This window comes from Osmerus mordax, chromosome 14, assembly GCF_038355195.1.
Source record: "Osmerus mordax isolate fOsmMor3 chromosome 14, fOsmMor3.pri, whole genome shotgun sequence".
In the NCBI taxonomy this organism is placed as follows: Eukaryota; Metazoa; Chordata; class Actinopteri; order Osmeriformes; family Osmeridae; genus Osmerus; species Osmerus mordax.
Window position 1 is genome coordinate 12185857 of NC_090063.1, and position 12332 is coordinate 12198188.

The following is a 12332-nucleotide window of genomic DNA, read 5'->3' on the forward strand; positions in this document are numbered from 1 at the left end:
GCTAGTGTGTCTTTGTGATCCTTTGTTTTCCATATCCCGGGACCAGAGCTTCATCAGAGTATGTGTCGGTAACCATTTCAGTCAAAAGAACATGATAATAAGACAAAATCTGAAAAACATTAGACGTAGCATGAAGGCTACCATCTGGTCTGTGCTATGCTACATTACAAGGGAGCTGGACCTCCACAGCCATATTAAGTGCTAACAATTCCCCCTCCTTTCGTTCCTCCCCCCGACACTCCCTTTAAACTTCAGACTTTAGACCCTCGTCTTGGATGAGTACCTGTCTTTCAGAAATAATGTTCAGTTCTGTCCATCAGTCTAAATATATGCAACAGTTCGAGATCTATTGACGAACTACATTGAACACTGTAGCAATGGTGTTTTTTAATGATAGCATGTTGCTGTTTTGCAAAGAAATGTTTACAAGTAGGCCTGCGGTGCTTTCTCGTCCACCTAACAGTAGGTTATGCTTGATAGCTATTCAAAAGTCTCAACAAACTTTACGAGTTTTCAAAGGGCAAGAGTTTTTAGAAGGCTACTGGCAAATCTCAAAGCGAAGCAACAAAAAGGGCCACCCCCTACAAAAAAACTTTCAATAGCCTATAGTCATTTCCGACCAGTAACTGACTTCCCTGTAGTTCGTAACCAAAGTGAAAGTTTGTGCGTCTCTTTACAAACACGCCTGCGAGCCTCTTGTTTTGAATAGCTGAGACTTTTCGTAGCTACTGCCAAGTGTAGGGAAAATGTTACCGTCAAACTTTTCTGAGCAAGGGACAGGAGGGCTAACAACCCCATGCTGCAATAGCAAAGGAGGGGGGGTGTAGCTCAAATGTTGGCTGTGATTGTTAGTACTGCTTACCGCTATGAGAGTGTTATTTCTCTGCTCTGTAGTCGAGGCCGAGTCGGGGTCTTGTTGTTTACTTTGCTGCTTGGTGTTGGCGGATTTCTTCGCCCTCTGCTCCAAGCTCCGCTGGTAGAGACTCACGGTCTCCCTGCGCTCTATCTCCAGCTGCTCAGCGTGAGCTTGCTGGTATCTGTTCTCGCAGTTGACATGGTGTCTCCGGCAGCCCTCTATCCGCTGCCGTAGCCTCTCGACCACTGTGCTGTGTTTCGGAATGCCCACATTGTTAGAGTTTCCACTCGGGTTGATGCCGCTGTTCATGGCATTGTTATTGATGCAAATGCTACTGCCGTTGGCGGCAGCGGGGGATGCAAAGTCCCCCATCCTCTAGCCAAAGGGCTGGTATTTTGGAAGAACTTTTCCCAAGCCCCCTCACCTCGTTCAGATTGTTCCACAGGGGTGAGAAGGTAACTAGCTTGTTCAGAGACAAGAGAGGGGGGATTCAAAGGACCGTAGCAAACGGTGACCGATGCTGCTTCCCTCCGCCGGGACAGTACGTGGAGGGTTCCACCATTCAATACTGTTTACAACAACATCGTTCTCGATCCTGAAAACAGGTAACAAAACACCCCCAGCGTGGGTAGAGCTTGCTATGCAGCCGGTCCACACTTCAATACCGCCGCTACACTTTTAACTCCAAAGGAAACATCCGGATATTAGGCTACAAGCGGTCATCACTCATTCACACAACAACCCAACAACCCGACGTTGCGAGCTCGCCGTTTTATTGTGTTGTCCTTTGAGAAAAAGTTTTGCTGTCTGAAGCGAACGGGCTCCGGAGTTGCTCCGTGAACTTGCATCTCATTGGTTTGGTCGGTAAAAATCCCTGTCCGGTAAAAAGGTTTGCGTAGAGTCCAATCGTCCCGGTCCGTATCGAGGGACGCGAACGGAAATCCTAGAGACGCCGTGATCTCGGCTCGTCGCTAGAAGCTGCTGCCTGCCACCATCACAATAATCAAGTCCTCTCCTCCATGCCAGCGGAGTGATATCAGGACAAGAGTTGAGTAAAAACCAGCTAGAGGCTGTGAGTAGCCCGACGGCGCGGAGGAAAACACGGAGTAGAAGTATTTGTCGCTGGATTAGGAGTGGACTGAAAGCCTACTGAAATCCCGAGCCTACCATCCCAGCCGCTTTGTAGATGTCCTTGTGGACCAAAATTAATTATCTCATCAACTGCCTAAGCATTACAATTGACATGTTTTTTCATGTAAATAGAAAACAAAATATAATTGAAGCTCTATAGCAGAACTGGTGGGATCAGAACCCTTACCAGTAGAACATACACACACGTACACACACACACACGTAGTACACACTCAAACAGTGAGTTTACTTCATAGCGGTGTAGTGTTAGACTTCCCTCTTTATTTTTTGTATGCTGTGTCATGTGGGAGTTCTGAGTTCCATCTCCGACTGTTCCGGCCATATGTGTTGTCTTTCTCTCACATTCACACAGACACACACACAGGCACGGGAACACACACAAAGTCATCACCACCATCAGTGATGACATGTACAGCATGTGGATGCTAGCATTTAATTGTGATTGGTGCTGTTTATTACCACTTCTGCTTATACTTGAGGAACATTACAGCATCAGATTCCTCACAGAAAGAGGCCAGTCACACACAATCAGTGTATGTGCAAGTGTTAATGCATGTGAATGTGTGTTTGTGCCCAAGTGTTAATGTGTGTATGTTTGGCTATGTTGCCCATTCGAAATGCCTGCGGGGCAAATTCTCCCAGGAAGAGATAGAGGAAGGCAGACAGGAAATGGACCCGGGGCATGTTGAAACTCGTCCTCCTCTGACCCTACTGGTCACACATTACAGCCTTCACCCAACAGGAGAAGGCAAATAACATATAAAAAAGGATTACCAGCGATGTCACATGTGGCTACAGACAAGAGAAAGATCCTCTCTAATAGTCTAATAGTACCGTATTCACTGTAAATTTATTATGGACTTTGTTAGTTTGTTTTGACATCCCCCTGGTTGCAGCCATTACTGGCAATTAGGATGTCACACATTGAAACAGAACATGTTTACCTAAGCCAAGACTACTCTTTGTCAGTTCCACAATCTTAGTGAGTGTGATATCATAGATAGAACTACTTTGTGTCTTTCTTCCTCTGTTTCTTTCTCTTCTTCAGGGCGCCTACACACGATCAGCGTTAAAACCGCTCTGCGCTGGCTGTGCCATTGTTTTCCTATGGGGAGAGCGGTGGCTCCCAACGATAAGAAACTGCTGGAAATCATCCTCTTCTTTCTCTTTGCCTCTTCCCCTCTGTGACTTGTCAGTGTTCTAAAACTATTGGATTGTGCTACCTTTCCATTGTGACAGCACAATGAAAACAACTGCAGACGATCGCCACAAGCCACCCAGACCATCGTCTTGTCTGTAAACTATTTCTGAAGATTTCATCACCACCTACCGTCAACAAGACCTCTGAGCATCCTGCAACGTGCAGTCATGCCAGTCCACAGAGGGAACTGACTTGAGCATCTGTCTTACTTTGAACACACCAGTTACTGGCATAAAAGTGTGTCTGTGTGTACATGTGTGTGTGTGTGTGTGTGTGTGTGAACGTATGTGGGGGTGTGGTTGTGCATGTGTGTCGCTGTAACTGGTGCTGCTGCCCAGTCCAGTCGGCTTAGCGCAAAAGGAATGACCGGAATGTTGTTGTCTGCTCGCACACACACACACACACACACACTCCACCCCCACACATCTCTGACTCCAACAGCACAAATGGACACCAGTAGCCCCCCTCTCTCACCCCTGGCCTTTCCCCTGCACAGAGCTCTCTGAGGTTTTGCCTTAAATCACAATATATACTTGATGTCTCATAAGTGACGTCTGTGTAGACCTTATGTAATGACATTCCATGGCTTAATTTTCTTACTGTTTACAGTTATTTACTAATTACTACACATTGAATCTTCATGTGATGATATGTCCATTCATTATGTTGTGTATTAATAGCAATTCTAAATGTGGACTGTGACCTTACATGGTCTTTCTCTGGTTTGGTAGTGTGAAATGTGTTTCTTTTTATTGTATCTCTTCATGAAGGGGGATAATAAAGGATTATTTTAAAATATGACACAGGGAAAGTTTTTAATCTCTCTCTCTCTCTCTCTCTCTCTCTCTCTCTCTCTCTCTCTCTCTCTCTCTCTCTCTCTCTCTCTCTCTCTCTCTCTCTCTCTCTCTCTCTCTCTCTCTCTCTCTCTCTCTCTCTCTCTCTCTCTCTCTCTCTCTCTCTCTCTCTCTCTCTCTCTCTCTCTCTCTCTCTCTCTCTCTCTCTCTCTCTCTCTCTCTCTCTCTCTCTCTCTCTCTCTCCCTCTCCCTCTCCCTCTCCCTCTCTCCCTCTCTCCCTCTCTCCCTCTCATGACACACAGGCGACCTGACAATGCTTCTCTCATGGTCATGCCGGTTTGTCCACTCACAACTGCAGGTGTAGAGGGTAAGAAGTGAGTTTACAAAACAGGTAGGTATGTACACACACTAAACATACAAACACACATGTGTGCACACAGTTGACATGCATGTGTAAGGAGGCTTTGTTGCAGATGAGCACATTCTGAAAATAAATAGGTGAAAAACATAAGCTTAAAAAAATAACCATACATTATTCAGGATCAATAAAAATGTTGCATTTATTGGGAGTACTAATACATGTTTGTCAAGGATCCCATATATCCAAAATACAGTAAAATGTAAGCTGTATAGCTTTTTTTCAAGCAATGTAAAAATGGGCGTCACAGTTATGGAGAAGACAAGAATGTTCTCTCTATAGACAGTGAAGAGGTCTGTCGGGACCGATGACCCAGCGCTAACTAGCGGAAGCTCATGGCAGTTCATATAGTTCAGTTTAGCAGTAGACAGTATGGCACTAATCCCACCCCCCCCCCCTCCTCAATCACGAGCCCACACCCTCTCTGTGATTACCAAGGGGGACTCCCCTGCCTCTCCTGCCCAGGCCGAGGAACTGTTCTCGGGGGTGGCTGTGTACGGAAGGCCCCCTACCTTTACTGCCAGGTTGCTGGTCGGTTGCATTAGACTGTCTCTAAATATTTAATGTGCCCGCCGGTGCATTAGAGGCCATAGTAAAGAGAGAATCAATGAAGCTGATATATTGACTATCCGCAGGGAGAAAAGGGGGAGGGAGGGAGGGTGAGAGGGGGGAGGCAGAGAGAGAGAGAAAGGGCGATACTGCCATCGCCACTACCTCTCATGCACTGAGGAATACTAATACCCTTTTCATGTTCACGGAAAGGGAGGGAGAGAGGGAGACGAGGTATAGAGGAGAGTGGGACCTGCGTGAGGGCCGTGCTGTGTGCATATGTTTGTTGAGCTATGGCGTGTGTGTGTGTCTGTTGGGGGATGGCAGGGGCCAGGGTGACTCACAGCCATGGTATTCCTGCATCATTTCAGTCCCCCCAACCCTCCCCCCCCATCTTATTCTCTCTACAACACACACACACACACACAAACACACACAGAAGACGTCTGTGGTGTGGAAGAAGTGACAGGCGTCGTGATTTCTCTCTGACAGCAAAGGGAGTAAGAAGAGAAGAGGGAGAAACAGACAGAGAGAGAGAGAAAGAGAGAGAGAGGCATTGCATGAGAGGCAATGCATGTGGCCCCCTCAAAAATTCATTTGTTTTGTGATGTACTGAAGCTTGAGCATGTATTTCAGTAATTTAGAAGAAACTTTTATCCAAATCAACTTGCAACACAGTAGATTTATAGAATTGAGCTGAACAGACTGCATTTTATACCACCCAGACCAACAGATGTCATCTGTGAGTGTGCATATGTATGTGTGTGTGTGTGTGTGTGTGCGTGCTTCCTCCTGTGCCTCTGCGGCCTGGCAAGTAGACTGGTGTGTCTTGCGATAAACGTCGCTTTGCCCTCCATAGCATTGTACCATGGAGGAATGCTTTTGTTTCACACACACTCTGGTCAAACCACCTCACCACAGTGTTTATCTAGTGTCACCTCTCACAGCACACAGTCCTGCAATGTTTCAAACTCTGGGGTTGAAAACAACAACCACACAACCCCCTCCACGAGACTGAAGAAAAATGCCCAGAACGTTCTGCCTGATCAGCTGTTTTGGAGAAAAGAAAAGAAAAAAAAGAGAGAAAACAATAGCCTTTTTTCTAACTTCTTGTTATACCTGGTTGGAAAACACTGGGCTTGTTTAAGAGGAAGGGATTATGGAGTGTCGATTGAGCAAAGAGGTTGAATTGGAACTATGTCTTGAGAAAGGTTGAACCGTGTTGACAGTTTTTTCTTTGAAGAAGTACATCGAGGAGGAGGAGCATAGTGGAGAACAGAAAAGTAGAACAGGAGCCAGTGTAAATATCCCAGCCACCCTGGCCCCTTCTCCACCCCCGCCACACACATACACACACACACAAGCTCTCTCACACACATTCAAACACACACAAGCTCAAACGTACACACGCACAGACACACGCACCAGCTCCTTCACACACATTCAAACACGCTCACGCTGATGCTGAAACGTACACACGCAGACACGTACAAACACAGATTAACACATCCTTGTGTCATCAAAACAACTGACGCTGGGTAATCATGCTAATGAGCAGATAATGAAATGCATGCGGCCTCTCTCATTAAGAAGCTCCATATTCTCCCTTTTAAAGATATGCTAATTTCACAAACACTACACGCGCACACACTCAGACTCACGCACGCACGCACACAAAAGAGTTCTCAGGCAATAAGACAGTAAGACATAAGGCGTTTCCGTTTAATATAACCGTCTGATCTACATTTCCCAAGTGTTCACCAGGACAGATGAACTCCTTGAATAGTAATTACTGTACTTAAAATGCATAATGTTAGTGTACAAACACCAACACACACAAGTGCCTTTTGCATCTTGTGTTTATATGTTGGAGTGGATGGGCAGTGAATGGACTGTCCTCAAAGCACAAAGATTAAATATCAGAATAGTGTCGACTCAATCTTCTGACCTCACCAAGGCATTGTGATGTCACTGTCATAAAGATGTTTTTTGGCCAGACGGGGTTAGCACCAAGTGGGCACGTAATGATGTCACGACCACAAACACACCTACACACCCCCTTGCAAAACCCTTATAATTCCAAAATTACTGTTTTCCCCTTTTTGTCAAGTCACAGTGATATCAGACAAAAACAAGACACTCGGTGTTCCTTAACAGAAACATCGGCTTTAGAGCTAAAAACATCAGTTTATTCTACCACAGGAACTATTCATGCTGTCAATCCAGCCACAACAGGTGGTCCAAAATGTTTACAAAATGACACGAATGCTCAAAAAAACACGAACAACCTCATCAGTTCTCTGCTTACTTTACACTCAAAGAAGAAGAGAACATTTTGTTTCAAACCTTCAGAAAGCAAAAAGCAATTCAACACTCAGGCAACTCTCCACAACTCTGCAAAGTATTCTTAGGTGAGTGTGTGAGTGTGTCTGTCTACTGTCTTTGCAGAGTGTGTGTAAGACTGTGAGTGGGATGAGAAAGAACAAGAAGAATGGACTGAGAGAGAGGGAGAAGAGAGGAGAAGTGCAGGGGTGAGAAAAGGCTGGTGAAGGAGATCGTAAAGCAACACTGTAGCTTTTCACGGTTTTTGCCAAAACGTGGAGCAGAGTAGATCGGATCACTGGAGAATGGACGTATGATTGATTACTACGTGGGGCACAAACAAACACACAAACACAGAAACGAAAGGGTGAATTGATATGCCCACTCATAACTAACCAGTGCCCTTACACTTAACACAAAAGGGAAATGAAATAATTTGTCAATTGAGCATTATTTTACAAGTCTTTGTAAATTAGAAAGCAGTGAATATTCCTGAAAGTGTGTGAGAGAGAAACTAATTCCTAAGAGATAGGAAGAGAGGGCGAGAGAGAAGGAGAGGAAAAGAGAGAGAGAGCGTGTGAGAGAAAGGGGGTGGGTGAATGACGAGAGACAAAACACACATCCATTCAAACGCCTCGTCTGCCCGCTAGCTGCTGAATATTTCAAAGGCAAATCAATTAGTAAATGGATAGAGCTGTATGGAGGGAAATACACACACACACATACACACTCAGACACCCCAAAAGCTGATTATCTCTGTTAGTTGGTTGTGACAATAATGACTGCAGGGTACTTTAAGGACATGATCTGTTGTGTTTAAATATTAGTATGTTTAAGTGTGTGTGTGTGTGTGAGGTGTGTGAATTGTGTGCTGTGTGTGTGTGTACGTGGGTCACAACAGGCTTGACACCTCCTCAACCACTCTATGAGGCCTCTTAGAATCAGGGCCAAATGGGTTCTACTCCCTTGAATCTGTGTGTACTGATCCTCACATTTCCCTCTTCTCTCTCCCCTTTCTCTATCCCACTCTCAACACAAACAGCCTCCTCCCTTTTCTCCTCTCTTTCTTGTGTCACTTCTCTTTACCTGTTCTACCTTTCTTTCTTAATCCCGAAAACTTTTCCTTCTCTCTCTCCTTCCGCTCTCCATCTCTTCCTCTCTCACTCTCTGATGAAAGGCATTCTTCAGCTCTGGACTAGGAGGAGATTCTCCCCCAAGATAAATAGCTGCCTCAGATCTCCAGGCCTGCTTTATGGCACCCAGCAACATTTATGGCCCCTCGCAGGCTTAAAAGAGTTAAAAACACACTCCCCCTTCACCTGCAGCCTTTACACTAACGGCAAGAGATAGGGTCGTAAAATAGACCAGGAAGTATCCATGGAAACTCATTGTCAAAATAGTTTCATTCATCTCCTTTCACTTTAACACTTCATAGGAGGATTTACAATGATCACTTACTTCCTGTAGCCTAATGGTGTGACATCACAGTCCTATTCCTCATCGTCGCCTTCCAGTGGGCATTCTTCCAATCACGTGAAAGAGGACTGTGAGGGAGGGAGGGGGGGAGGGGCCACTATGTGGTTTGAAGGGGAGCTTGTGATGTCACTTCCTGGGTAAGCTTTGTATTGCCAGACACTCCGACCAAGTAGACGCCTCATTATTGAGCCAAAAGATCCAGGTTGCGGGGTTCATGAGGCGTTTCCATGGCGATTAAGACGGTGAGTGGACAGGGTGAGAGTGTGAGGGAGGCGGACACGAGAGAGACGTTCCCGTGGTGTTGCAGAGAGACATCGAGCATTTAGAGACGTGGTAGTGTTTTGAGTATGGTATGGAAAAACCATCCTGACCCCTGATAGGTCATCGTCCGGTTACTCAGTCAGCAGCTTAATTCTGATTGGATGAGAGAAGCTCGTGGATCTTCAGGGGATCAATCCATTTTAAGGGAACATCCAAAACATCCCCTGCATCCATTCAGCAAAGTTAACTGGGATCAGAAGACAATTACTGTACGAAACGTGTTGAAACTGGCCGCATCCAGTAAGTGAGGGAACTGTGTAAAAAGGATCCATTAAAAACGATATTTATACTGGACCTTGCTGTCTCCCAGTTATGTGTCAGAGGTGTAACTCCTTGTAATGTTGTGTCCACTGCAGGGCCTTACTGTGGCTGTGCCATTTAAGAGTGCTCTGAGACCCCCTCCCACCTAACACACACACACACCGTGTCCTCAGTGCCAGATAAGCAGTGGGATGGACAGATGGACGAGTGCTCTTTTACAGCCTCTTCTTCTCCCTGTATGTGTGTGTGAGTGGATAATGTGTGTGTATGTGTGTGTTTCTGTGTGTGTGAGTGGATAATATGTGTGTGTGTGTGTGTGTATTAACCCTCTTGCCTGGCGTTGCTCTGGCAAAGCACTCTTGCCAAAGTGGGCATCTGGTCTGTGGAGTGGCAGGGGAGAGAGAGGGGACCACAGAGAGAGCAGTCACACCATCCACCAGTCCACTCAGCCCACTTTTCATCCTCTCGTGCTCCTCCCCCGCTTCCCCCCTCTCTCTGTCTGTCCCTCTCTCTGTGTCCCTCTCTCTCTGTGTCCCTCTCTCTCTCTCTCTCTCTCTGTGTCCCTCTCTCTCTCGTTCTCTCTCTGCCTCTCTTTCTCTGTCCCTCTCTCTCTATATATACCTCAAACATTATCTATCTGTCCATCAAGCCCACACCTAAATTAACTCATTGCTGTAACGTAAGCTGAGGCGTGAGAAATGAACAATCCATCATTGTTTTCTTTCACCCACAGCTCTGCCTTTCTTTTCTTACTGTGCTTTCTACAACCAAAAGGGAGACAGGTATGAACCACTCTGGTTATGACCAAGGACTGATGAACCACGACTATTGGTTAATAGATGGAGAGCTTTGACAAATGCAGTTCTAGCCTCGGGCAGATGGGAATTTTGTTGGCCATCTTGTTTGATGTAGGTAGACAGGAGCCAACCTGGAATCCTGGGCAGTTGTCCAGTACACCTCCAAAGTACCACCCACAACCTCCTCTAACTAACATGCAAGCTCCGAACACACACAGACACACTCATGATACCCACATACACAAACACATGGCACGCACATACACACATAGGTGCTCACCATACACACAAAGATGCCACACATTCTCACACACACACCGTGCCACACCAGGGGTGCATGTTGGCATAGGGTGTTGACAGTGAGGCAGTGAATAGGCCAGACCCTCCGCCAGGGGGCTGGACTGCTTCCAGGTCAAGTAGAGGTCAGTCTGGCTGTGGGGTCCAGAAGGGATGCAGGTGCATGAGCAGAAGTCTGGACAGCTGGACACAACACTGTGTTAAGACACACACACACACACAGCATCCTTTTATCATTTGGTGGCACTTTTGCACAGACTCCACTGTGCTCCTTTCAGGAAAGGCAAACGAATGACAAAACCAGCATGCACCAAGCCTCGCCATTGAAACGCGTCAGGTAAAATTCAAACTTGAGCCCAGTGAAACATGCAGACTGTTTGGACTGCCAGCCGACACACACCGAGGATTCCAGGGCACGGTTTAGATAATCACTAAACCTCGCGTGTTAACAGCAATCCTCCGCCGTGAAATTGCTCTCTTATAAATGCCAGTTTCCTCTAAGCTTTATGGGCAAACGGATCCTGTCCAAGCACAGTGTTTTTTCAACAATAGAAACACATGCTGCTGTAATTTACAGGGTCTGGACATTCCATGGCACAGTCTATTTTCAGCCCTCAAATACCTGATTTTTACAGTGTCATTGTGAGCTAATGATGAAGAATATCAAGATGTTCAGTCGGTTGGTCGGTTTATCTGTCGGCCGGTCCGCCTACCTGTGTCTCCCTGCCTGTCTTTCAGTCGGGTCTTTCCATCCAGTGGCCTAACACGCAACCAAAAGACTCAGACTTGAAGACACTTGACATGTCTAGAAAGGTTATGGATGGAGATGGCAATTGTCGTCTGCAATGTCCACTTTCTGCCACTAGAGAGCACACTGTCACTATGCCTCAGATTCCTGTCATTGTAGTGACAATGGTCACCCTACTCCTTTCAACAGATTTTTTTTAAATGGGACATGGATAGGCTAAGGCAATATGGCTGAAGGAAGACAGCCTTTGCTTTTGCTAGCTTTTACGCATTGCATAGTGACAGATCTAGTTAAGCAGAACTAAAAGACAGTTTGGATACAATGCTGCTTTGCCCTGAATGCAGTCAGTCTGGTACTTAGTGGATGTTATACGGTCAGATACATTGTAACACAATAATGAAACATTAGCTGAATTTATGTTTTTAAATGATCAGCAAAGGACTACAGGTCCACTAAAATGTGTCTGCATTCTCACCAAAGACCCCTCAGCCCTAAAGAAGAAAGAGCATGAAGACTGAGAAAGGAAGAGAAAAACTGATCAAAAGAGAGCAGGAAGAGTGAAAGAAAGTAAGAGAGAGAGAGAATTAGAGAATCTGTTTGTGGAGCCTGTTTACCTCTCTGTGTACTCTACACTCCCTCATTCACCTCTTTGGTTAATGTGTAATCAAGCGAGCATGCACAAGTGTGTGTGTGTGGATGTGTGTGGTTCCAGCATATGACACTGCTTTATGACACTTGTGACTGAGCTTCTCTACCAACAGTGGATTGCTGAACCTTGAACTTTGAACCCTGAGCAGCTGAGGAACAATCACCTAGTCTGGCCAATGCATTGCCTTGGTGAATCGTTCCCACGACAACTCTGTCACCCGAGCCACCAGTCAGGTAGGGCTGGTCACCGTGGAAACGTAAATAATTCAGAAGGAGACAGAGCAGCCTGACTGGAACAGGTGTCCCACAGGGTGGGGCTTGGACTATGTAGTGTATGTGTGTTTGGTGTGTGTGTATGTCTGTGTGTGTAAGAGAAAGCCAGTGAGAGACAGAGAAAGATAGATAAACAGAGAAAGCCAAGGGAGTGACCCTGACAAGGGAACAAGGAAGAAAACAAAGATACTTAAAGTTATTGAGAAAGAAAGTGTGTGT

General features: G+C 45.9%; 1 protein-coding gene across 1 annotated transcript in view; it reads right to left on the reverse strand.

Annotated features, from left to right (window-relative positions):
* maml3 (mastermind-like transcriptional coactivator 3) overlaps positions 1–1861 on the reverse strand; it is a 42146-nt gene extending 40285 nt beyond the window's left edge. The window contains 1 exon segment of the mRNA XM_067251052.1: positions 794–1861. Coding sequence (XP_067107153.1) covers positions 794–1228 — 435 coding nt within the window. The 5' untranslated portion in view covers positions 1229–1861.
* Positions 1862–12332: the final 10471 nt, after the last annotated feature.